Genomic DNA, 27265 nt, shown 5'->3' on the forward strand with positions numbered 1-27265 from the left:
GCGGGTGAACGCCTTATGGAAAGCGAGCAAAAAGTCCTGTCAATCAGACACATCAGTAGGGGTAACAGGATTAAAGAGTTCACAACCATTTGACTCTCCCTCCCTCTCTCTTTCTTTTCTCTCTCTCTCTCTCTCTCTCTCTCTCTCTCTCTCTCTCTCTCCTTTCTGTGCTTCTCACTCCTCTCTCTTCCTGAGTTTTTCTTTCTCTCCCTCACCCTTTTCTCTTGCTCTCACCGTTTTATCTGTCCCTCTAACTCCTCTATTCCTGAGTTCCATTTCTCTCCACCCTCTTACTTTCTCTCTCCTCCTTTCAGTGGAAAACGTACTCAATTGTCATTCTTGAATATAGGTAAAGATACCTCAAGTAAAGATGACTCGAGTAAAAGTGTGTGAAAGTCACACAGTAAAATACTACTTGTGTAAAAGTCTAAACGTATCTGGTTTTAAATGTACTTAATTAAGTACAGTGGTGGAAAAAGTACTCAATTGTCATACTTGAGTAAAAGTAAAAGGTGAAAGTAAATCAAATTCCTTTTATTAAGCAAACCAGACTACACATTTTTCTTGTTTTTTAAATGTAAGGACAGCCAGGGGCACACTCCAACACTCAGACATAATTTACAAGCACATTATTTCTGCTTAGTGAGTCGGCCAGATCAGAGTCAGTAGGGATGACAACGTGTTATATTGATAGGTTTTTAAATTGGACCATATTGCTGTCCTGCCTGAGCATTTGATATGTAACTGGTACTTTCGGGTGTCAGGGAAAATGTATGGGAGCAAAATTACATATATTTCTTTCTAATTTGGTGGAGTAAAAGTAAAAGTAGTCAAAAATATAAATAGTAAAGTAGAGTACACATATTCCCAAAAACGACTTAAGTAGTACTTAGTTACTACTTAGTTACTTTACACGACTGCCTCGTTTTTCATGCTGTTCTTTTTTGGTCACTCTTTCTCTTGTATTCCCTCCCTTTCAATCCCCTCCTGCTCTATTTCCCTCACTCTTCCCTCTTTCTCTCCCTCTCCCACCCACCCCCTGTCTCTCACTCCCCCTCTCCCCTTCTCTTTGCTCCAACTGACTAGGAGTCTCCAGGTCTTCCTAATTGGTCACGGGGATTTCTGAACTGGTGGCTCTCAGGCCTTCTCAGCCTCCGCTGGAATGTGTTTATGTGTGTGTCTGTGTGTTTGTCTGTCTGTCCACCACAGCCGGTTTGCCAGTTTGCCCTGACAGGGGAGACACACATACCTCCCCGGTCGAGAGCTGCTGATGACAAACTGTCTCTTGCGCATGCGCCCACACCCACCCACACACACTCACACATATACACACACACACACACACCATTTGACACCCCGACAATGGCACCAAAGAGAAGAGGTAAATACTTAAATAATCTCCTTTCCCCTGAGTCCTGTGGTTTTGGGCTCCTCTGTCGATAGAAAGGGAGTATGAATGTGCCCAGTGTTTAAAGCATCCTACCAAGTTTGAACTGAGATTGCTCTAAAGCGGGAGAATTGCGTCAGCATTAACTTAAAACAGAAAGGGCCATTTTGGCTCTGCATTGTTTGAATCTAACTATCCAGGGGGTGAGTTTCCCGAAAGCTTTGTAGCTAACTCACCCTAAGCCTGCCTTTTGTCTAGAGTTATCTTTCCAGGGTTAGTCAATCCCCAGCCTTCTTTGACCCAGAGATTTCAGAACTGATGGTCTAGTAATGTAGTTTTTGGGGTTGTGGTACAGTCTCTGTCCCAACCAATATCATGATTTCACTATGTTGGAATTTAGACACTGCATTGCCAAGGCATTTCTAGGCTGGGGGGCGACAGTACTTCAGCTCTCAGCAAGGCAATAGAGATGCTAACTTAACCATCCACCTGTCTGACACTTGCAGATCTCAGCCATAACACACTCACACTTTCCTTAAAGTCTAAAGTACAACCCCGGCACAACCATAGCATGACTTACAATATTTATACTTATAAAACAAGCCAAAAAATTGGGGGATAGATCACCTTTAACATTTCATTTAGATTGTAGCTTCCATCAATGTAATTGTCTGCATAATTTCCAATCCCCATATATATTTTTTGTAAAACAATATATATATATATATATATTTTTTGTAAAACAATATATATATATATATATATCAGTGCATTTGGAAAGTATTCAGAACCCTTGACTTTTTCCACATTTTGTTTAAGTTACAACCTTGTTCTAAAATTGATTAAATCGTTTTTCCCCTCATCAATCTACACAGAATACCCCGTAATGACAAAGTACAAGATTTTTTAAATGTTTGCAAATGTATTAAAAATAAAAAACTGAAATATGACATTTACATAAGTATTCAGACTGTTTACTCAGTACTTAGTTGAAATACCTTTGGCAGCGATTACAGCCTCAAGTCTTCTTGGGTACGACGCTACAGGCTTGGCACACCTGTATTTGGGGAATTTCTCTCATTCTTCTCTGCAGATCATCTCAAAATCTGTCAGGTTGGATGTGGAGTGTCGCACCAGTTTGAGGTCCTGAGCGCTGTGGAGCAGCATTCATCTTTCCCTCAATCCTGACTAGGCTTCCAGTCCCTGCACTGAAAAACATCCCACAGCATGATGCTGCCACCACCATGCTTCACCGTAGAGATGGTATTGGCCAGGTGATGAGCGGTGCCTGCTTTCCTCTAGACGCTTGGCATTCAGGCCAAAGAGTTCAATCTTGGTTTCATCAGGCCAGAGAATCTTGTTTCTCATGGTCTGAGAGTCCTTTAGGTGCCTTTTGGCAAACTCCAAGAGGCCGTCATGTGCCTTTTACTGAGAAGTGGCTTCTGTCTGGCCATTATACCATAAATGCCTGATTGGTGGAGTGATGCAGAGATAGTTGTCCTTCTGGAAGGTTGTCCCTCCTCCACAGAGGAACTCTGGAGCTCTGTCAGAGTGACCATCGGGTCCTTGGTCACCTCCCTGACCACCGCCCTTCTTCCCCAATTGCTCAGTTCGGCCGGAAAGCCAGCTCTAGGAAGAGTCTTGGTGGTTCCAAACTTTTTCCATTTAAGAATGATGGCAGCCACTGTGTTCTTGGGGACCTTCAATGCTGCAGACATTTTTTGGTACCTTTCCCCAGATCTGTGCCTCGACACAATCCTGTCTCGGAGCTCTACGGACAATTCCTTCGACCTCATGGCTTGGTTTCTGCTCTGATATGCCCTGTCAACCGTGGGAACTTATATAGACAGGTGTGTGCCTTTCAAAATCATGTCCAATCTAATGAATTTACCTCAGGTGGACTCCAATCAAGTTGTGGAAACATCTCAAGGATGATCAATGGAAACAGGATGCACCTGAGCTCAATTTCGAGTCTCGTGGCAAAGGGTTTGAATACTTATGTAAATAAAGTTTTCTGTTTTTTTATTTCTTAAAACCTGTTTTCGCTATGTTATTATGGGCATTGTGTTTAGATTGGTGAGGGAAAAAACATAATTTCATAAATTTTAGAATGTAAAATGTATTCATACATTTTCCTTTATTATGTTCTCCTAACCCTGCCATCCCTCCCCTAATGGAGTAAACTAATGGACAACAACAGTTAGGCTTCTACTTCCATCTTTTACATACTATATACATTTTAGCTTTCTATTCTCATAGCTTCTACAGATTGTAAATTAAAGATCAAATGTTTTGCTAAACGTATTATTATATTGTTGATCGATTGACTATGACTTTTCAAATCCCCAGCATTGGTTTTTGCAGAGTTAGCATCAAGTAAATGTTGCAATTCTTCCGCCATTCCTGAACCTGCAACCAAAAACAAGCTACATATGGACAGTACCAAAACAAATATTCTAATGATTCTGTTTCTTCGCAACAAAATCTTCAGAGCTGAGATGGTTGTATCCCCCAAATATATAACATTATATTGGTTGCAAGAATTTTGGATAATCATTTAAATTGGAAAATTCAAAGTTTTGATTCCGGCATCGTTTCACAATACTTAGGGGATGCGTGTCCTCAATCCAGACTTACCTGTTCTGGGCCTGTCCCCGCAATAGGGATAGGGTCTGGGAGGCTGTGACTTTAGCTGGAGAAAGGGGAGGGGCTGTGCTGGGATCCTGGGTGGGGTTAAACCAAGTGGCTGGTCCACCTGCTCCAGACTCTCTTATGGCCTCCCACAGCTCCTCAAAGCTAATGGCTGCCTTCTTCGACAAATGCAGTCTGGAGGATTCAAAAAGGTTATGTTTTACTGTATGGTTTAGTCCAGTGATGTAGTTAACTGCAGGGATGAATTGAGATTATTTTAGATTTGATCAAATTTAAGAATTATTCATGGTTTTCTATGAGGAGTTTTGAGTTTTTGAATTTAGTTGAAATTGAATTGACCCCAACCCAGGTTCATTGTTTTTTGTTTTTAGATGACTCTATTACACATGGCAAGTTCATTGTAGGCTGGTTCATGTTTTGTTTCAGTGAATCAAACCAAACATTCACACACAGTCAGATTTTAGAAAAGGAGTGTGCTAGACAAAACAAATATATATATACAGTACCAGTCAAAAGTTTGGACACACCTACTCATTCAAGTTATTTTTTAAATGTTTACTATTTTCTACATAGAATAATAGTAAAGACATCAAAACTATGAAATAACACATATTGAATCATGTAGTAACCAAAAAAGTGTTAAACAAATCCAAATATATTTTATATTTGAGATTCTTCAAATTCTTCTTCACCCTTTGCCTTGATGACAACCTTGCACACTCTTGGCATTCTGTCAACCAGCTTCATGAGATAGTCACCTGGAATGCATTTAAATTAACAGGTGTGCAATGTTAACAGTTAATATGTGGAATTTCTTCCCTTGATAATGCATTTAAGCTAATCAGTTGTGTTGTGACAAGGTAGGGGTGGTATACAGAAGATAGACCTATTTGGTAAAACACCAAGTCCATATTATGTCAGGAACAGTTAAAATAAGCAAAGAGAAACGACAGCCCATCATTACTTTGAGACATGAAGGTCAGTCAATCCGGAACATTTCAAGAACTTTGAAAGTTTCTTCAAGTGCAGTCGCAAAAACCATAAACCACAGGAAAGGAAGACCTAGAGTTACTTCTGCTGCAGAGGACAAGTTCATTCGAGTTGCCAGCTTCAGAAATTGCAGAACAAATAAATGCAATTGAAAATAAATGCCCTATTTGGTAAAAGACCAAGTCCATACTATGGCAAGAACAGATAATTGTATATGTTTTGATTTGATTTGTTAAACACTTCTTTGGTTACCACATGTTTCCATATGTGTTATTTCATAGTTATGATGTCTTCACTATTATTCTACCATGTAGAAAATAGTAAAAATAAAGAAAAACACTTGAATGAGTAGGTGTGTTCAAACTTTTGACTGGTACTACCAGATAGATACAGTGAAATGTGTCGTTTCAAACGGTCAGCCATAGTAGGAGTTTATTCTTTCTTTCTGTAAGGGAGCAAATTAGAGTTAAGTGCCTTTCTCAAGGGCACATCAACAGATTTTCCACCGTGTCAGTTTGTGTATTCGAACCAGCGACCTTTCAGTTACTGCCCCAACACTCTACCCGCTAGGCTACCTGCCGCCCTATAGAGTTAAGACTTCTATTATGTTTTTTTAATTTATACTGTCAACCTCGCTGACTCCTTTACCCAGCACTTTGCAACAAATGCATTTGAATGCACTATACTACTAAAATGTGATATTTATTCAAATTGGTTGATGTACTAACCGGAGCAGCAACTGGCTGTACTGCTGCAGTGTGATGAATCGGCCCAGAAACTTGGTGAGGATCATCAGCAACACATCTCTGTGAGCATAGACAAGAGAGAGGGGAGGGATCAAGAAACCATATAGGATAAAGGACATCCTGTAGCTGTGTGTTTGTAGGTGTTAATGTATAGAGAGAAGATTTTGTGTAGGTAATATCATTTTTTAAAAGTGTGTGTGTGTGTGTGTGTGTGTGTGTGTGTGTGTGTGTGTGTGTGTGTGTGTGTGTGTGTGTGTGTGCGCGCGTGCATGCATGCGTGCATGCTCGTGTTAGTCAAAGCTTAACCTGTTGGCCAGTGCTTTTCCCTCCGGATGGTTGTTCTTGAACATTCGTTGAAGATTCAAGTGTCCTAACAACTGAATGTTCTGCCTTAGCTCGTACTCAAGCTGGAGGTAGAACACAAAGATATCAATGCAGTGACTATAGCTCACTCAGTCTATTCAGTGCATTCATTTGTTAATTCATTTGGTCAGTTGTTCATTCATTTTGTTAGTTCATTCAATACACCAATCGACCATCAGAACATGAAACATTTCATCAAAATTCATTTTGACAGCTTTGACCATGTCAAAACAATAATGACTCAACATCTCACATCCAACAAAACAGAGGAAGCTAAGTGACATCCACTAGGAACTATGCTGATGTCATAGGCAGGCTAGCCCTTCCTGCTGGTAGGTTAGGACTTTGACTGACGTTCATCGTCTCTATTATCAGGGGACTTCTTCTGATCTAAGGAAGAGCAAGGGAGGGGGTTTGGGTATTAAGATAACTGTTGTGGATCCCTTTTGACAGGCAGTATCCCCGACTGTCTGTGCATGTTAATGTTTGCCTTGGTGTGTGTGTCTATGTGTGCACACAGTAGGTGTACTCTGAACACTGCATTGTGCATGAGTGTACAGCATATTATGTATGACTGAACTGTGTGTGTGTGTGTGTGTGTGTGTGTGTGTGTGTGTGTGTGTGTGTGTGTGTGTGTGTGTGTGTGTGTGTGTGTGTGTGTGTGTGTGTGTGTGTGCGCGTGTGTGTGTGTGCGCGCACTTGCATGCCTGCGTGAGCGCATTTGTGCTTTGTCTTCACTATTATTCTACAATGTAGAAAATAGTAAAAATAAAGAAAAACAATTGGTTCTAGACAGGGCTAAACCTGGTCAGCTATTCCCGTCTGACATCTGCAGATTTCAGCCATAACACACTCACACTCAAAATGCTAATCTCTACCTCTCTACCTCTTAACCATTCTTGACCAATGGGGATGAGGTTCTCTGGGTACCTATGGGATTTCCCTCAGCATGGTTCAAGGACCCCACTGAACCCCCTTTCGTTACTCTGGACCCCAACTCCACATCATATCTGTGTCTGTTATTTAAACTAAGAACGAGACTGACTTTGATGTGGAAGGAGAGCAACACTGTCTGACTTCCTGCACAATCCTGCTGTTGTCGAGCTCATAGCTAAGAAGCTGTCTGTGGTCTTGGAATATATAATACGGATCAAATGGTCAGACTTAGACCTAAATCAAGAATTCCATTGAGTGTTGAACAGGAATAAGCACCCTTGAAAAATGGAGAGAAGTTGAATAGGAGATGTCAGATGGAGTGAAATGTAGTGAAAAGAGGGAAAAAGAGACCAAAAACGGATGAAAGGAGAGAGGCGGAAAGAGGGAGGGACAGTACCTGGTCCACTTGGATCCTGAGCTGGGTGTCAGGGCAGGAGGCTGCGGTAGTAGTTCTGGTAAGGATACTGGTTCTGCTGGTATTGGTTTGGCTGGTGATGCTGGTTTTAATGGTACTGGTTAGGCTGGTGACTCGGCTCCCCCTGCTCTCTGGTGCCACCCGCTGACCTATCCAAAGTACAACCACATTCACAGCATACCAGGATCATGACCACTCCTGATAAGTGCAAACTCTGTTTAATTGCATTGCAGTTCACCAGTCCTAATTTTAACACATTAATTGTAATTATTTCTGGGTATCGGCATTCTCCAGTTTAGTGCACACAGTCACAAAGTCATTGTGGATTGCATTTAGGCTAGTCGATTTGATGGGATAGGTGTAAAAAATCTACCATTTTGAAGTCAGTTCAGGAAGTAATTTGAATTTATGAATATATTCTACTATTCCTTTCAGTTGGTCCAATTCCCAAACTTATCAAGAGAACATCTCTGGTCATCCCTACTGCCTCTGATCTGGCAGACTCACTAAACACAAATGCTTTGTTTGTAAATTATGTCTGAGTGTTGGGTGTGTCCCTGGCTATCAGTAAATATATATAATTGTGCCATCTGGTTTGCGTAATATAAGGAATTTGAAATGGTTAATAATTGTACTTGTACTTTTGATGCTTATGTACATTTCATCAAATCCATTTACTTTTGATACTTAAGTTTGTTTAAAACCAAATACTTTTAGACTTTTACTCAAGTTGTATTTTACTGGGTGGCTTTCACTTTTACTTTAGTTATTTTCTATTAAGGTATCTTTACTTTTACTCAAGTATGAAAACGGAGTACTTTTTCCACCACTGATCATATCCACTTTAAAAAATAAATAAAAATTCCTCCCAAGATAATCAACAATTACCAACTCCAATAGCAGAAGCATCTGGCCAAACGTCGCACATTTTTTTGTAGAAGGGCGCCACCACATGGAGATTTGGACCAGAGAAACTGTTCTGGTGCTGTTTATGGTACTGAAAGGAATTCGTGTGTGTGTGCGAGAGAGAGAGAGAGAGAGAGAGAGAGAGAGAGAGAGAGAGAGACTATTCAAATTTGTTGCGCAGTATTTCTCCATCCTATTATTCGTTTAGCTAGAGATCACGTTGCAATAGGCTACTCACCAAAGATGGGCAGCCGTGGTTTAACCGGATCAAGGGCTACTGAGACTTCGACTCCTTCGGGGATTGGCTGCGAGACCAGGCTGAAACTGCTCTGCTTCGGCGGAGCCTTGTCATAAGGATAACCTGTGGCCCTTTTTGTGTTTTGACCTCGGAAAACAAAGTCGAGGTCCCCATCCCGCAACAGCGGCGGTACAACTTCGTCACTCCCAGCGTAATCTCTGGAGTAGCCTCTGAGAGAGAGGGTTTCTGGGTCTATGAGTCTTGATAACGGGTGCTGAATGGCTGGTAGTCGAAGAGAAGCAACCGAGGACAGTCTAGACATTGTATCTGTCATACTCCAGGATAAAAACGGTCGCAAACGTCACATGGTGATGATAGCAACTATATTCGTTATTAATGCTTCCTCGATAGCTTATGCTACTCTATGCTGAAGTTCCTTCACTGCGTACGAAGGCAAAGGTTAACTTTTTGTGCCTCGTCTCCAACTCGAGTTGGTTTTGCAGAATAGGCTATAGGTGCGCGGTTGCTACAGACAACAGAAAGCACTCCAGCCCTCTCCATCAAAGTTTATTTATTGCGGTGGTAAATGGTGGGGTGGAGTTGTCAACTCAAAGAACAATGGTTTTGTTCTTGGCTTTATGTGGTATTTTTATGTGTGCAACTTGACAAATTGATAGCCTCACAGCTGAAATAACCCCACTGCGCAAAAACTGGTTGAATCAACGTTGTTTACATGTCATTTCTACAACAACAAAAAATGCAATGTGATGTAGTTGAATCAACGTGGAAAACTGGTTGGATTTCCAAAAAGCCATCAATGTAAGGTTTTTATTTTTAACTTTTTAAACAACACACTTTCCGAACTGTGGGAAATGTAACCTACATGCAACCTTAATTATACTTGTTTTAAAGTAGGCCTATAGCATTCGGCCCATTTAAAGTTATTTGAGTGGGTTTCAATAGCATATTATATTTATTGCTGCCTGTCAAAATGCAATGCACTGATCGCAGTTGCTATGCAGCCTGCAAACAACTGCTAAAATTGGTGTGCAGCAAAACCAGGGAAATGTGAGAGCATTACTCGCATTACTCATTGCATAACTGTAGTCATATAGTGATAATAAATCCCACCATCCATTTGCGCAGTTAGCCTATTGCAATGTGCGGGCACGTGCGCGTAGTATTTGGTCCCATTGCAACAGGGCACAAGTCAAGCTCCTATGCACGTCGAGCACCGAGCAACGCATTTGTCGGGTAATTATCGGTAGACATCGACGCCCCCTGCGCGCACACATGACCTATTCGTGCAGGATCTCTTGATCTCCAAGAAGCAGCCATAGGTCTCATGGAATTGCTGACACGAGGAGCATGTATAGGCTATTAACGTTGTGCTTGGAATTTGAAACAAGGTGGGCTTCTATAACCACACAGACTCATTAGCTTATTGGTTATCAATGGGATTCTGCTGGCATTCACCTACATTATTATTTGTCACAGGTGAACGGGCAAAGCAATGGTTTTGGGGCAGATCGTTTATAATTAACTCGGTAATCAGGGTTGTAAGTATAGGAAAACTCTATAGTAAAATAGTAGGCTATATTCTTCCCACACAGTACAGACTATAGACAGCAAATAGGCTATAACTTAATATGTGTACATTAACATCTCTTTGATTCAAAACATTAGTATTTTAGGTACATTATTGATGCATTATTGTTGTGCAAACAGAAGTATTGTGTTTTGCAATCCAGAATTACAAATAAAATAGAGCTTGATTGAATTCGACTGTTACTATCTCAGCAACCAAGTGGATAGTGAATGGTGTGGGCGCAACGCGGGTGTTTGGCAGCAACTCCAGGTCCTTTTGTACATTTAATTACAGGGCTTATGTTTTGTTGACATAGGTTACTATTGTGTTGGTTAAGTCACAAGCTACATAATGTTCTGGAAGAGACTATATTCGGCTGTATCCAAGCAACGATCAAACATACTTTCCTGTGTGTGAGAAATGCAAGAATATGAGTCTGTTTTCAAAGCTGGAACAACAGGTTAGAAATGGTCAAAACGACGAACCTACAACCTACTGTAACATGTTTGGCTGAAGGTGTTGGCCTAATGCATACAAAACGGAGGAATACTTTCGTTCCAGGGGTGAAAGCTGGTCCTAAATAGCCAACGTTGTTAGCAGGAACAGGCCTGAAGATATGAAAAATACAATTCCATTGACAATTAATGATAATTACAAAGGCCATAATCAGCACATATGACCTACTTCTGCGCTGTAGGTCACATTGACATTCTGTTAAATGGAGACGCGCGCGCTTCCGGCTCTTCAAAACGCATCATAGGCTACAGGTCAGGCTATGAAGCAAATCCTCACCACACCACCACAATGTTAAAAAGTTGGCAAGCTAAGTTAAAGTCTTCAAAGTCGCATGCATACCAGCAACAATGTCACCCTCTCGCCCTCGCTGTTAATGTGTGAATTTTGATGGCATAATTGCCAGGCCTAACCTCTTAAATCACATTTATCATAACAATAAGACCTATATTGAATTATGAAGATACATTATAAAGCTAAACTAAGCTAGCCTACCCATGTGTTAATTGCACACTGTATCATGGTGCCCACCCTAAACTCCGATAAAACTTTGGCCTAAAGCATAAATAGTGCATAAATAATGATAAATAGCTGTGATGTTGTGATGTTATTAAATAGCAGAATAAGAATTATTATCTAACACCACTGTATAACTGGAAAATGACTTGAATTTGCCCTTTAAAAGTCCCGAAGTGTTCTATTACACTTTATTTAATAGACATGGCTAAGATTCGAACCTTAACCTAGGATATTTATTTAGCCTCGCCAATCTGTTCGACCGTCTGCATATCCATCACCCCCAAATTCTCGCGATATATAGCCCAGATATATTATGCGGGATGGGGGCGCTTCGTCCACTTGGAGGGGCGTTGGGTTTCTTTGAGGGTGTCTTGGTGAGGACTGTCTGGAACTTTTACGGTCTGACCTCTACTCCACGAGGAGGAACTTGAAAACATGTCGGACGCGGTGGTTAGCTTCATTAAGGACTTTTTGGCTGGTGGCATTGCTGCTGCCATCTCCAAGACAGCTGTTGCTCCAATTGAGAGAGTAAAGTTGTTGCTCCAGGTAAGACTGAGTGAGAATAATTGTTTTCCAGTCTCTGTCATAAAGTTAATATATTATTGGTTATCCATTGAGTAAGATTGTAATACAATTAGATTAATTTGGCAAATGGTTTTCATTCAGAAAGACATGCGAAAAGCGCATTGGAGACGTTTCTTACGCACATGACTTGTCGCTGTTCAATGTGGTATTGAGTTTTCTAATTGGATTCGATAGGACTCAGGATTTGGCCTTTCATTCAGAACAGAAACCGAATCATATGAATTTCAGGTCATAAAAGAAAAATGACTATTTTGAATAACAAAAAGTTAATTTATTTGATGCGTTCTTATATTTTAATGTTGATTTCAAGTACACGTAATGCTATGTTTCGATTAATAGGATGATAATTAATTATTCCAAAATGTCGAGAATCGTTTGGATATAAGAGCGGCGATATTTGGTTTAGGCCTAGGCTACAGCTAAATTTATCCAGACGCATGCAACCCAATACACTCAGACTGTGCTCAAGTGACATGAGTATACAACAGCGCTGAGAATAGCTCACTATAACAAAAATTGCACACATGCATTCCTACAAACCCGTGAGTATCATTGAATTAAAGTGAATTAGGAATTTTCCCAACAACAAACTCAATATTGTTACGCTCTTGCTATAAGCATACCACCCTGCATACCACTGCTGGCTTGCTTCTGAAGCTAAGCAGGGTTGGTCCTGGTCAGTTCCTGGATGGGAGACCAGATGCAAATGAGAACTTGTTCTCAGTCAACTTACCTGGTAAAATAATGGATAAATAAATAAAAATAAGTAAAAAAGATTAACTTCAGTTGCGTAATACAAAGTAGGCCTAAAGTACAATGATAAAATCCGATTGACATGTTGTTTTTTTGCATACTGAATTGAGGCTAAATTGAAAAATGAATTGTCTTCTGTTGTTCTGCTCTACAGGTCCAACATGCCAGCCAACAAATCACAAAGGAAATGCAGTACAAAGGGATCATGGACTGCGTCAGGAGGATTCCCAAAGAGCAAGGCTTTATCTCCTTCTGGAGAGGCAACCTGGCCAATGTGATTCGTTACTTCCCCACCCAAGCCCTCAACTTCGCTTTCAAGGACAAGTACAAGAAGATCTTCCTTGGAGGAGTGGACCAGAAGACACAGTTCTGGCGTTGGTTCGCCGGGAACCTGGCATCCGGTGGCGCGGCCGGTGCCACCTCTCTTTGCTTCGTTTACCCACTTGACTTCGCCAGAACCAGGCTCGCGGCCGACATCGGAAAAAGTGGAGCTGAGAGAGAGTTCAGCGGTCTTGGCAGCTGTCTCAGCAAAATCTACAAAGCCGACGGTATCAAGGGCCTGTACCAGGGATTCAACGTGTCTGTCCAGGGCATCATCATCTACAGAGCTGCTTACTTCGGAGTCTATGACACAGCCAAGGGTGAGGAGCATGAGCTAAAGTAAAATCATACATATAAGTAGCTGTTTGCAATTGGACGTTGTTTAATTTGACAAAAAATAGGCGCATAATCCCAATTATGTTGCTCTGTGTCATCATCTAGGTATGCTGCCCGACCCCAAGAACACGCACATCTTCGTTAGCTGGATGATTGCCCAGAGCGTCACCGCAGTTGCCGGTATTATTTCATACCCATTTGACACCGTCAGACGTCGTATGATGATGCAGTCTGGACGCAAATCAGGTGAGCTAGTTGTAGGCCTACTCGTTGAATCATATCAATGAATGACCGTCATAGTAAATAAGAATATGTTCTTAACTGACTTGCCTAGTAAAATAAAGGTTACGGCACATTACGCATGGCAATTGTCATTGAATTGCCTACAGTAGGCCTATATTTCACATTTTAATGATCAATGTGTCAATTTCAATAGCGGACATCATGTACACTGGCACAATCGACTGCTGGAAGAAGATCGCCAAGAATGAGGGAGGCAAAGCCTTCTTCAAGGGGGCCTGGTCCAACGTGATCCGAGGCATGGGGGGCGCCTTCGTCTTGGTGCTCTACGACGAGATCAAGAAGTACACATAAACATTCACAACTCCATAGGAAACCCTTCACCACATGTCTTAATTGGATCATATAATGATAACAGCTTGGGTGAATTATCGGGGGTATATGTGTATTCTATTGAGCCAGCCCAGGAGTTGGTTGCTAGTTATCCTTCTCGCCAGTGTATTTGGTCATGTGAGGAACGCACCGACTCTGAAAGCTGTATATATCTTACCCAAGATGTACAGATAAACGCACATCCAGGCCTGCCAGTTGACTGTCAAACTGGTCCAGAAAAGGGATTTTTCCATTTAATTACATGCCTACTGCAAACAAAGATTCATCCACTCTCCTCAGTTCTTTCTTTCTCTCATAGTAAGTCAAATGAATGTACTCTTCACAGCAGCTGCTGTCTTCCAAGGGCCTTATGTTCCTGTGTTGTGTCATATCTCATGTCCCACAATAAACATTATTTAACTTATTTTAATAAAGATGAAAATACCTACTAAGCCCTCTGCTTTGGTGCATTCCTTTGTCATTCATATTTCATATATGTTTTATTGAAATATTATATACAATATATAACATAATATACAGTATAACATAATACATCAAAACATTTAGGCAAGGGTTACTAGTTCCAGGGTCTGACTTAGGGTTAGAAATATCATCCATCCCATTTTCTTGGGCTGGCTATAGAGATCATTCTATTGGGAGCCAGCCTAGATGGGAATCATATAGCCCAGTGCCTCATCAGCTGCCATGCTTCATAGTATTTGTTATGTACATAACAGATACAAATCTAATATTACTCCAATTTTCTCAAACATCAGGTTTTACTAGGCTATACATACACATTACTATAAATTACATAAAAAATACAAAAAAGGCCAACAAACTTGATGTTTGCAATACCACTACCAACATACAAATGTATTACTTTTCCTGTGCCAACCCTCAAAAAACAATTATTTGAGTAAGCTTATAGTACTAATTAATTACAACTACTGGTTAATATTTTCCTTGTTTTTTTCTCTGTTGATGACTTATAGTGCTGGGTCAGGACTTCTGACCATGACACAGCCAATCACTGGTCTATTTCCCCTGCCGCTGTTGTAGCCATCGTGTGTGTGTGTGTGCGTGTGACATTATGTCATTGTGGGTGATAATTATTCATGTCCACAACATGCCAGATTTGCTGCCCGTTAAGTGTGTCTGCATTGGCAGGCTTTGTTGCCACGTGGATGGTATGCAGCTAACTGGCCTACAAAAGACAGCTGCCACAAGTGTAAAAGTCCTGTGGACATTGTTTGAGCTCATTTGACCACGGACAGACATGATTGGTGCGCGCAACAAGCAGCTTTATTGGAAAACATCAAGAAATTTGCACAGGATCACAATAAAAATATATATATATATGACTAATTCTCCCATAATATTCTAAAAAAAAAGCTTTACCAGACCACAAAGATATATCTCTCTCATTATTCATGATAATGTAAGAACAATTACAGAAAAGTTCCACTTGAAAATATTTCACAAGAGTGCAAATACAGCACGCAATACTTAGTGCTTACTCTATTCACTAAGCATATTGATAAGCACCACCTGCTAAGCTGACAAAGGAATGTTTTTTTATATTTTTTAGTTGAACCATATTACCTATATCTAGGCTATAGCCAGGCTATATCTTCCATTACAACAGAAGAACAGTTCACAATACTTTATGGCAGCTAGCCGTAGGTCCTGGGAAGCAATAGTGAAGCAGTTCTATGAGAATTGTTGTATAACGGCAACACCATCATTCTTACATCATATAGGACTGGTTTTCCGGACCCAAATGAAGCCTCCTACTTTATCGAAAGTTATTTTAGGCTTAGTCTAAATCTGGGAAACAGACAATCAGTGTCAGATCCCTTTATTTATTAGAATTGAGGGCTAAAACAGAATCACTGGACAAGTGCATGATCAGAGCACAATGGAGATTTAGTTTGGACAAAGTGTGACCAATTTCTGGCTTCGCACATCTCTGACACAGATCCTTCATTGTGTGGGACACCCCTAACAACCTCAACTTAACCATCTGGAGGAAGAATGTCAAACTGACCTTGGATCAATGTTTAGGGGCAACTATTGACTTATAGGTAAGGACTTGGAAGGGGTGGGGGAGTTGGGGAATGGGGCTCCTCCCTGAGCACAGCTCTCAGGACCATGCTGCTCGGGACGCTGCCGTACTGGCGTGCCTGGGTAGGGGTGTGGAGGTGGTAGCGATGGCAGATGATGCCCTGGCACTATGGTGGTTGCGGTTGGTACTGCCAGGCCTGGGGCTCTTTCCTGAAGAAAAAACAACAAGACAACAGGGGTCAATAGTACTACTGATTTACATACTATTACTACTACATTAATTATATGCTAGTATTACTATACTACACATATGATGAAACAACAAGACAACATGCGTCAATAGTACTACTGATTTACATACTATTGCTACTACATCAATTACATACTAGTATTACTATACTACACATATGATGTACTACCTTCTCCCAAATTGAACTCCCTCAATGTAAAAATATATGGGCTATGTACATTCGAGTACAACAGTACATCACATTTGACGTTTGTGGGGTGGGAAAAAGGGAAACAAAAAAACAGCTGTGAGCATTTGTTATAATTTTGTGCATTTTAAACACAGATAGATCACTCAAAAACTATATTTTAATATTTGTTCATAAGAAAAATGGTGCATGTCAGCAGCCACTTTCAGTACAGTATGCAGTACGGCCACACAAAGGGGATGCCGCCGGGAAATTTGAGGCATTATCAAGTGCTTGTCAAATTGTGAAAGAGAGAGACTGATAAAGTGTGTACAGCCTGCACAAAAAACTAAGCAGAGCTCATGCCTTTCATGCAACTTTTTTCAAATCATCATTAGAGTCACATCATGTAGCCTTAGAAAGTATTAAAAATCAAAACATATAGCTCAACTAAAGTTAGATAAATAACTCTAAATTAAGCATATAGGAGTAACTGTTTCTTTGTTAACCGCTCACCACAGATTTCCACATGTGCGCATTCACTCAAATCGTTTGGAAAAAATATATTTTATTTTATTCAATTGTATTCTTCATACTATAAAATAATTCCATGGAATTCTAAGCAAATGTTGTCTGCTAAATGAACTAGTGTAGCCCACAGCCATATGGCATAGCCAGATCAGTACCATACATAAGGACAACTCAGAGTATACTATTCTGTTCTTCTGAAATAACTATATTTTCTTCATATCATGTTTCTTTAGACCTGTCTAAAATAAATAATGGATTTATTGTGACGGTGTAGGCTATATTACATGGATTTATTAGACTTTATAAAATGTAGATGCTCCAAAGGTCTGCATCAGTGGCTTGTAGGCTTATGTGTTGAAGCCAGAAGATGCTACATGCGTTTATGTTAATTAATGGTCAATTACCGTGAGACCGGCAGTTAGTTTGACAATCACCGTGAGCAGCCCTATGCGTGAGCAGATACTAATTTATCAAAATACAAGTAATCTGAACACAAGTGTGACACGTGTGCATACAGTAGGGAGTAATATGTATGTTTTAGTCTTCACATATCACAACTTATTTCAGCATATTGATTATGAATTTGGACATTTAAAACCGGTGACACTCGGCTACAGTATATAGTATATATAAAAAATACAGGAAGCAGCAACAATTATCCTTTCCAACTTGTTTTAGGAATATACATTTGAATATTATTTCTCATCATGATTCTACTTCATCATGTAAAAATTAGTGAATGCTATGATTCATTTTTTATATGAAAATTTGTTTGCCCTGGCTACAGTGGAAGTGCTCAGTGCTTATGATCTCGAAAACATTACATGCTAAAAAAAAAAAAAATTAAACAGTGGACTAATGGAAAAAATACCAAAATATGTTTTGAGTAAAGTGATCCTTCAAAAGAACAAAAATAAAAGATGCCAATTCAGTCTCTCTTAATGAATGACAGAAATAAGTATTGTCTTTGATTGGAATACCTAGGATAGGATAAAGTAATCCTTCTCCCCCTCCCCCCCCCCCCCTTAAAAGACCTAGATGCACTATTGTAAAGTGGCTGTTCCACTGGATGTCATAAGGTGAAAGCACCAATTTGTAAGTCGCTCTGGATAAGAGCGTCTGCTAAATGACTTAAATGTAAATGTCTTTGGGCTATTGAGAGCTATTGAGCATCAGTTCTTCAGAGAGTTGACCTGGTGACGTTCTGCTGGAGGACCGCTCCATCTTGGAGGGCGATCTGTCCATGGCAGAGAGCGAGGTGGCGATGCCCAGGTATCCGGCCTGGCGCTGGTAGTCTGCCAGCTGCTCTGCCCTCTTCATGCCCCGGGTAGGCCTCACTGACTCTAGCCTCCGCAGGAAAGCCTGGTGAGAAATGGTGGTAACAATTTCCATGAAGGTACCTGTATAATGTCTTCCTAAGACATTCATAACCTATACATATCACATTCAAATGCAGTGCAAACACCAATTGCAAGACATAACTACAATATTAACTTGCGGTCGTTGTCATAAGGTGACGTATGCAGATATGAAATGGCTATTAACTGTTCTATTAATACGGTGAGGGTTATGAAGCCATTAGGTGCCCATCAACATTTTCAAACACTGGCAGAGCATAAAACACTATTTTACATTCCTTTTCCAGATTGGACCTGAAAATCATAATATAATTGTGTGTCTAGCAATGGATACCTTTAGGTACTGCAAAGTATTCAACACCATTGGTAACTATCTGGTACCGAATGGTATACAGTCATGGCCAAAGGTTTTAGGAATGACAAAAATATTAATTTCCACAAAGCTTGCTGCTTCAGTGTCTTTAGATATTTTGTCAGATGTTACTATGGAACACTGAAGTATAATTGCAAGCATTTTCATAACTGTGTCAAAGGCTTTTATTAACAATTACATGAAGTTGATGAAGAGTCAATATTTGCAAGTTTTGACCCTTCTTTTTCAAGACCTCTGCAATCCACCCTGGCATGCTGTCAATTAACTTCTGGGCCACATCCTGACTGATGGCAGCCCATTCTTGCATAATCAATGCTTGGAGTTTGTCAGAATTTGTGGGTTATTGTTTGTCTACCCACCTCTCGAGGATTGACCACAAGTTCTCAATGGGATTAAGGTCTTTGGAGTTTCCTGGCCATGGACCCAAAATATCGATCTTTGTTCCCCGAGCCACTTAGTTATCACTTTTGCCTTACGGCAAGGTGCTCCACCATAATGGAAAAGGCATTGTTCGTCACCAAACTGTTCCTGGATGGTTGGGAAAAGTTGCTCTCGGAGGATGTGTTGGTACCATTCTTTATTCATGGCTGTGTTCTTAGGCAAAATTGTGAGTGAGCCCACTCCATTGGCTGAGAAGCAACCTCACACATGAATGGTCTCAGGATGATTTACTGTTGGCATGACACAGGACAGATGGTAGCGCTCACCTTGTCTTCTCCAGACAAGTTTTTGTCCGGATGCCCCAAACAATCGGAAAGGGGATTCATCAGAGAAAATTACTTTACCCCAGTCCTCAGCAGTCCAATCCCTGCACCTTTTGCAGAATATCATTCTTTCCCTGGAGAGAAGTGGCTTCTTTGCTGCCCTTCTTGACACTGGGCCATCCTCCAAAAGTCTTCGCCTCACTGTGCATGCAGATGCACTCACACCTGCCTGCTGCCATTCCTGAGCAAGCTCTGTACTGGTGGTGCCCCGATCCCGCAGCTGAATCAACTGTAGGAGACGGTGCTGGCGCTAGCTGGAGCGCTAGCTGCGCTCTGAAGCCTTCTTCACAACAATTGAACCGCTTTCCGTGAAGTTCTTGATGATCCGATAAATGGTTGATTTAGGTGCAATCTTACTGGCAGCAATATCCTTGCCGGTGAAGCCCTTTTTTTATAAAGCAATTATGACGGCACGTGTTTCCTTGCAGGTAACCATGTTTGACAGAGAAAGAACAATGATTCCAAGCACCACCCTCCTTTTGAAGCTTCCAGTCTGTTATTCAAACTCAATCATCATGACAGAGTGATCTCCAGCCTCGTCCTCGTCAACACTCACACCTGTGTTAACGAGAGAATCACTGACATTATGTCAGCTGGTACTTTTGTGGCAGGGCTGAAATGCAGTGGAAATGTTTTGGGGGGGATTCAGTTCATTTGCATGGCAAAGAGGGACTTTGCAATTCATCTGATCACTCTTCATAACATTCTGGAGTATATGCAAATTGCCATCATACAAACTGAGGCAGCAGACTTTGTGAAAATTTATATTTGTGTCATTCTCAACTTTTGGCCATGACTGTACAGTATAAGCTAATAGTGTTTCAAAAGGTAAATATTGTGTAATTGTGCACTACAGACCACTTTGTCTATTTTGATTATGCCAGCCCAGTGTCATTGATAGTAGGCAGCTGCAGGCATGCTGCACACACGTAATATTATTAGCACACTTCAGTTAAACAAATTGGATCTGTCAACAGTGTCAAAGGGAACAAGCCTTACAAATCCACTGGACATGAGCCATTACCATTATAAAACCAAAATAAACGTCCTCTCGCTGTCAACTGCGTTTATTTTCAGCAAACTTAACATGTGTAAATATTTGTATGAACATAACAAGATTATACAACTGAGATACAAACTAAACAAGTTCCACAGACATGTGACTAACAGAAATGGAATAAAGTATCCCTGAACAAAGGGGGGGGGGGTCAAAAGTAACAGTGTGGCCACCAGCTGCATTAAGTACTGCAGTGCATCTCCTCCTCATGGACTCCACCAGATTTGCCAGTTCTTGCTGTGAGACATTACCCCACTCATCCACCAAGGCACCAGCAAGTTCCCGGACATTTCTGGGGGGAATGGCCCTAGCTCTCACCCTCCGATACAACAGGTCCCAGACGTGCTCAATGGGATTGAGATCCGGGCTCTTCGCTGGCCATGGCAGAACACTGACATTCCTGTCCGGCAGGAAATCACACACAGAACAAGCAGTACGGCTGGTGGCATTGTCATGCTGGAGGGTCATGTCAGGATGAGCCTGCGGGAAGGGTACCACATGAGGGAGGAGGATGTCTCCCCAGTAACGCACAGCGTTGAGATTGCCTGTAATGACAACAAGCTCAGTCCAATGATACTGTGACCCACCGCCCCAGACCATGACGGGCCCTCCACCTCCAAATCCATCCCGCTCCAGAGTACAGGCCTCAATGTAACGCTCATTTCTTCGACCATAAACGCGAATCCGACCATCACCCCTGGTGAGACAAAACCGCGACTCGTCAGTGAAGAGCACTTTTTGCCAGTCCTCTCTGGTCCAGAGATGGTGGGTTTGTGCCCATAGGCAACGTTGTTGCCAGTGATGTCTGGTGCGAACATGCCTTACAACAGGCCGAAAAGCCCTCAGTCCAGCCTCTCTCAGCCTATTGTGGACACTGATGGTGGGATTGTGCGTTCCTGGTGTAACTCGGGTAGTTGTTGTTGCCATCCTGTACCTGACCCACAGGTGTGATTTTCAGATGTACCGATCCTGTGCAGGTGCTGTTACATGTGGTCTGCCACTGCGATGATGATCAGCTGTCAGTCCTGTCTCCCTGTAGCGCTGTCTTAGGCGTCTCACAGTACAGACATTGCAATTTATTGCCCTGGCCACATCTGCAGTCCTCATGCCTCCTTGCAGCATGCCTAGATGAGCAGGGACCCTGGCCATCTTTCTTTTGGTGTTTTTCAGAGTCAGTAGAAAGGCCTTTTTAGTGTCCTAAGTTTTCATAACTGTGACCTTAATTGCCTACCATCTGTCAGCTGTTCGTGTCTTAATGACCGTTCGACAGGTGCATGTTCATGAATTGGCTGTAGAAATATAACCACTCTCAAATTCAAAGACAGAGTTAAGGATGAAAGGACTGACCATCCATGATAGGGCCATGATAGGGCCAAAACCTCCCCTAACCCGGACGACGCTGGGCCAATTGCACACCGCCCCATGGGTCTCCAGGTCGCGGCCGGCTGTGACCGAGCCTGGACTCGAACCAATCTCTAGTGGCCTTAGACCACTGCACCACTCGGGAGGCCCATATTTAGGGTTCTGATGGGGTATGAAAGTTGAACTAAGCTCATGAGGCATATATAAGTCATATTCTTCAAGAATCAATGGGTATATACAGTGCCTTCGGTAAGTATTCAGACCCCTTGACTTTTTCCACAATTTGTTACGTTACAGACTTTTTCTAAAATGTATTAAATTATTGTTTTCCCTCAATCTACACACAATACCCCACAATAAAAAGGTGAAAACAGGTTCAGATTTTCTTTTGCAAATGTATTAAAAAAACTAAAAACAGAAATACCTCATTTAAGTATTCAGACCCTTTGCTATGAGACTCGAAATTGAGCTCAGGTGCATCATGTTTCCATTGATCATCCTTGAGAGGTTTCTACAACTTGGAATCCAACGGTGGTAAATTCAACTGATTAGACATAATTTGTAAAGGCACACATTTTTCTATATAAAAGGTCCCACAGTTGACAATTCATGTCAGAGCAAAAACGGAATTGTCCATAGAGCTCCGAGACAGGATTCTGTTGATGCACAGATCTGGGGAAAGGTATCAAAAAATGTCTGCAGCATTGAAGGTCCCCAAGAACACAGTAGCCACCATAATTCTTAAATGGAAGAAGTTTGGAACGAGCAAGACACTTCCTAGAGCTGACCGCCCGGCCAAACTGAGCAATTGGGGGAGAAGGGCCGTGGTCAGGGAGATGACCAAGAACGCGATGGTCACTCTGACAGAGTTCCTCTGTGCAGATGGGATAACCTTCCAGAAGGACCACCAACTCCATCAATCAGGCCTTTATGGTAGAGTGGCCAGACAGAAGCCACTTTTTAGTAAAAGGAACATGACAGCCCGCTTGGAGTTTTCCAAAAGGCACCTAAACGAAACTCCGACCATGAGAAACAAGATTCTCTGGTCTGATGAAACCAAGATTGAACTCTTTGGCCTGAATGCCAAGCATCACATCTAGAAGAAACCTGGCACCATCCCTACGGTGAAGCATGGTGGTGGTTTTTCATCGCCCGGGACTGTCAGGATCGAGGGAAAGATGAAAGGAGCAATGTACAGAGAGAGAGTGCTCTGGAGCAGGTTCTCAGACTGGGACGAAGGTTCACCTTCCAACAGGACAACGACCCTAAGCAAACAGCCAAGACAGCGCAGGAGTGGCTTCGGGACAAGTCTCTGAATGTCCTTGTTTGGCCCAGCCAGAGCCCGGACTTGAACCCGATCCAACATCTCTGGAGAGACCTGGAAATGGCTGTGCAGCAACTCTCCCCATCCAACCTGACAGAGTTTGAGAGGATCTACAGAGAAGAATGGGAGAAACTCCCCAAATACAGGTGTGATATTTCTTTATTTTTTAGACATTTGCAAAAATTTCTAAAAACCTGTATTTCCTTTGTCATTTTGGGGTATTATGTGTAGATTGATGAGGATTTTAAAATAAGGCTGTAATGTAACAAAATGTGGAACTAGTCAAGGTGTCTGAATACTTTCCAAATGCACTGAGTCCATAAATGGATATGGCAACTGTTGATTGCCCTTTTAACGGCGAAATGATGCGAAATGACGTTGCCACGAGCAGCACTGCAGATATTGAGATGAGCCAGGGCACCAAAACAGCAGTGAAGTTGATCCTCGCGCTTCAACGCACTTAAGTTGTTGCGGAAATTGAACTACTATGCTCTTTACTTTCTGTATCTACGTCATATCGCTGACTCTATCTTTAACACATTATTGACAAAAGATGATGCAACCTGGACATATTTTGATTTGCGACAGCCGCAAAGTATGTGTGCTGGTAGTTAGTTAAAAACACAACATATGTACATTAACTGTGAACAATGTATGTCTACTGCACAGCTTTTGTATGTGTGTGAGTGAGTGAGTCAGTGAGTGAGTGAGTAAGAGAAAGAGAGAGTCCTATTCAATTTATGTTGCGCAGTAGTTCATTCAGAGATGGATTTGGTTAAATCCGGTCAATAAGATGAGCATGCAGATGAGGTTCTACGATGTCATAACCCCCCCCCAACCAACCCCCACACCCCTTTACCATTCCTTGTGACATTACACAAGAGAAACGCTTTGCTGACTTATGAGGCTTTGGGCCCCTCTCCTAATTTAACTGGTTGGTTGGCCCTTAGCCATGACCTTGCCCTTATTGGAAGTACATGGCACGAGTTCACATGAACTCTTCTTTAGACACAGTCCACACTAATTAAAACTACTTGACCCCTCCGATCATGTTCAATAGCTAGGTCTCTTGCAAATAGATTTTATTTCAGTGAGAAACTGGATAAATAAAAGTGGAAATTAAACTAAAGTATTAGCCAAACACATTACCAAAACACAAAATAATTGGGTCACTGTGGGAAGATCATATGGCATTTTTATATATATTTCAACTATCTAATGTGAGTAGACAGTTCATGTAGAAACAGAAACATTTCCAAGGCCATTACCACCAGAGACCTTAATGAAACTGGGAGAGGATAGTGAGCCCTGAAAAGCAGAGGTAAAAAACGTGGCCCATTGAGAGTAAAAATAACCAGCCAGTAGCTCAAAATGTCACATGCAGTCACGCTCCCACCAACAAGCCATACGGAGGAAATCTCAGTAAGTGAGACCGTCAGGAAGAACTAGGAATGGAAATAGGGGAAAGGTTATGAATGACACCCCATATTCCATAGGAGGCATAACTGACCGGTACTATATCTAAACCTCTTGCTAGAAAATATATATAAAATGTTTTGTGTAAACCAATACAATCTCTCAAACAATGTGTATAACAATATCATAAAATATGCATAGAGCCAGGTAAGGACAAGGTATTCATATTTCTCTCAGGTCACACTTTGGATAGTCCCAAATTATGATCTACAGATGGTCAAACTTTTTGTTGATATGCAACTGCTTGGTAAAGTTAGGGTTAGAATAAGGGTTAGGTTAAGCTGAGAGTTAGGGCTATTGTTAGTGGATTGTTAGTTGAAATGTTGTTGATGGTAATTGAACATCTACAAACCATCTACTTGGGATTCTACACATAAAGTGATACCTTCTCTCAAACTATATAGTGTACAATGAGTGAGAAGGACAGTCAACTACCCTGAACAACTCCAATGCTGGACAAATGTGCCATCTGTCAATGGAGAGACAGAGTGTGTGTGTGTGTGTGTGTGTGTGTGAGTTTATGTGAGAGGTGTATATACATCACACGGTATATTCAATTACCACACTAAGAATAGAGGGAGGGAGAGCGTGAGGGAGAGAAACTCTCCTCCCCCTCTTGATGAGTTAAGAGAGAGAGAGAGCAAGAACGAGCGAAAGAGTGCACTGCAAGACAGCTACAGTACTGTACAGCCTGTCCCAGCCAGCACTGCTCATTGCACAATAACAGTGCGAGTTTTGGAGATAAAAGGGTGACTTTCTGACATATAGGATGACATACTTTATCTAATCACTGCAAACAATGATTAGATAAATTCCAGAATATTTGTCAAGTTCGTTTGTAGAGATGGACCAGAGACGGATGTTGAGTTCCACATAATTTATTGAAAGTGAAACTTAGCTAAACAAAACAATAAACGAACAAACCATGACTACAGAGGTGCTACGTGCACTTAATAAAAACAATATCCCATAAAACAGAGGTGGAAAAAAATTGTACTTAAATATGATCCCCAATTAGAGACAACGATAGCCAGCTGCCTCTAATTGGGAATCATACCAAACACCAAAATAGAAAAACTAAACTATAACCCCACATATAAAATAACTAGAAAACCCCCCAGTCACATCCTGACCTACTATACCATAGGGGGAAAAAGGCTCTCTATGGTCAGGGCGTGACAGTACTCCGCCCCGAAGGTGCGGACTCGGCCTCAAAACCTGAAACAAATGGGGAGGGTGGGGGGGGAGAGATCTCGCGGATCTGCCAGCATCGGTGGCGGCTCTGGTGCGGGACGAAGAACCCGCTCATCCCGTGAATCCAGCCATGGACCCGGGCTGAACACTGTGCCTGGACTGGACCTCGGTATCAAGGAAGGCTCCTGCCATGGAGCGGGACTGGACACCAGATCTGGATTGGACATCAGTGCAGAGGAAGGCCCCAGCCTTGGAGCTGGACTGGACGCCGGCGCAGGAAAAGGCTCCGGCCATGGAGCTGGACCGGACGCCGTGCCTGGACTGGGCACCAACGCAGAAGAAGACTCTGGCCTTGGAGCTGGACTGGACGCCGTGCTTAGACGGCATCGGCGCAGGGGAAGGCTCCGGAACGGGGACCCGTCGCCGGAAGCTCCGGACCGGGGACCCGTCGCCTGAAGCTCCGGACTGGGGAGGCGCACTGGAGGCCTGATATGCGTGGGGCCGGCACAGGTGGCACCAGACTGGTGACACACACTTCAGGGAGAGTGCGAGGAGCAGGCACAGGACATACCTGACTGGGAACACGCACTTCAGGGAGAGTGCGAGGAGCAGGCACAGGACGTACCTGACTGGGAACACGCACTTCAGGGAGAGTGCGAGGAGCAGGCACAGGACGTACCTGACTGGGAACACGCACTTCAGGGAGAGTGCGAGGAGCAGGCACAGGACGTACCTGACTGGGAACACGCACTTCAGGGAGAGTGTGAGGTGCAGGCACAGGACGTACCTGACTGGGAAGGAGCACTTGAGGGAGAGTGTGAGGAGGAGACACATGACGTAACGGACTGGAGAGGCGCACTTGAGGCCAGAAACGTGGATTTTTTAGTACCTGAGGACCCATGCCAAATCTTTTCAGTTTCCTGAGGGGGAATAGGCTTTGTCGTGCCCTCTTCACGGCTGTCTTGGTGTGCATGGACCATGTTAGTTCGTTGGTGATGTGGACACCTGAAGGAACCTGAAGCTCTCAACCTGCTCCACTCCAGCCCAATCGATGAGAATGGGGGCATGCTCGATCCTCTTTTTCCTGTAGTCCACAATCATCTCCTTCATCACGTTGAGGGAGAAGTTGTTGTCCTGGCCCAACATGGCCAGGTCTCTGACCTCCTCTTTATAGGTTGTCTCGTCATTGTTGGTGACACTATTGTGTCATCGGCAAGCTTAATGAGGATGTTGGAGTCGTGCCTGACCGTGCAGTCATGAGTGAACAGGGAGTACAAGAGGGGACTGAGCACCCACCCCTGAGGGGCCTCTGTGTTGAGGATCAGCATGGCGGATGTGTTGCTACCTACCCTCACCACCTGGGGGCAGCCCGTCTGGAAGTCCAGGATCCAAAACATTTTCAAAGACTCCAGTCACCCAAGTCATAGAGTGTGCTCTCTGTTCCCAAACGGCAAGCGGTACCTGAGCACCAAGTCTAGGTCCA

The 27265-nt window shown here is 42.4% G+C and overlaps 3 protein-coding genes across 4 annotated transcripts in view; 1 reads left to right on the plus strand and 2 right to left on the minus strand.

Moving 5' to 3' along the window:
- si:ch211-197n1.2 (EF-hand calcium-binding domain-containing protein 6) overlaps positions 1 to 9154 on the minus strand; it is a 70143-nt gene extending 60989 nt beyond the window's left edge. The window contains exons 1-5 of the mRNA XM_065024689.1: positions 8634 to 9154; positions 7472 to 7638; positions 6082 to 6182; positions 5758 to 5835; positions 4025 to 4213 (exon numbers count right to left, since the gene is read on the minus strand). Coding sequence (XP_064880761.1) covers positions 4025 to 4213; positions 5758 to 5835; positions 6082 to 6182; positions 7472 to 7638; positions 8634 to 8967 — 869 coding nt within the window. The 5' untranslated portion in view covers positions 8968 to 9154. The remainder of the gene's footprint in view (positions 1 to 4024; positions 4214 to 5757; positions 5836 to 6081; positions 6183 to 7471; positions 7639 to 8633) is intronic.
- Positions 9155 to 11570: 2416 nt separating this feature from the next.
- On the plus strand, positions 11571 to 14312 carry slc25a4 (solute carrier family 25 member 4). The gene is made up of 4 exons (XM_029673408.2): positions 11571 to 11799; positions 12746 to 13232; positions 13354 to 13494; positions 13685 to 14312. The coding sequence occupies exons 1-4, from the start codon at positions 11689 to 11691 to the stop codon at positions 13840 to 13842; spliced, it is 897 nt and encodes a 298-aa protein (XP_029529268.1). The 5' UTR covers positions 11571 to 11688; the 3' UTR covers positions 13843 to 14312.
- An 831-nt stretch (positions 14313 to 15143) lies between these two features.
- The window catches only part of cfap97 (cilia and flagella associated protein 97), a 37979-nt gene continuing 25857 nt past the window's right edge, over positions 15144 to 27265 (minus strand). The window contains exons 7-8 of one of the 2 annotated variants that reach the window (XM_029673405.2): positions 18068 to 18236; positions 15144 to 16137 (exon numbers count right to left, since the gene is read on the minus strand). In XM_029673405.2, the coding sequence (XP_029529265.1) occupies positions 16007 to 16137; positions 18068 to 18236 (300 nt within the window). In that variant the 3' untranslated portion in view covers positions 15144 to 16006. The remainder of the gene's footprint in view (positions 16138 to 18067; positions 18237 to 27265) is intronic. The other variant, XM_029673406.2, reaches the window with a different exon arrangement.

This window comes from Oncorhynchus nerka, linkage group LG11 (genome assembly GCF_034236695.1).
Source record: "Oncorhynchus nerka isolate Pitt River linkage group LG11, Oner_Uvic_2.0, whole genome shotgun sequence".
NCBI classification, from domain to species: Eukaryota; Metazoa; Chordata; class Actinopteri; order Salmoniformes; family Salmonidae; genus Oncorhynchus; species Oncorhynchus nerka.

Bases quoted from the DNA above. Each gene is read 5' to 3' on its own strand.
- slc25a4 (XM_029673408.2), top strand. From the start codon at position 11,689: ATGTCGGACGCGGTGGTTAGCTTCATTAAGGACTTTTTGGCTGGTGGC. The intron at 11,800-12,745 runs GTAAGACTGAGT...TCTGCTCTACAG, and splicing joins GAGTAAAGTTGTTGCTCCAG to GTCCAACATGCCAGCCAACA. The intron at 13,233-13,353 runs GTGAGGAGCATG...GTCATCATCTAG, and splicing joins AGTCTATGACACAGCCAAGG to GTATGCTGCCCGACCCCAAG.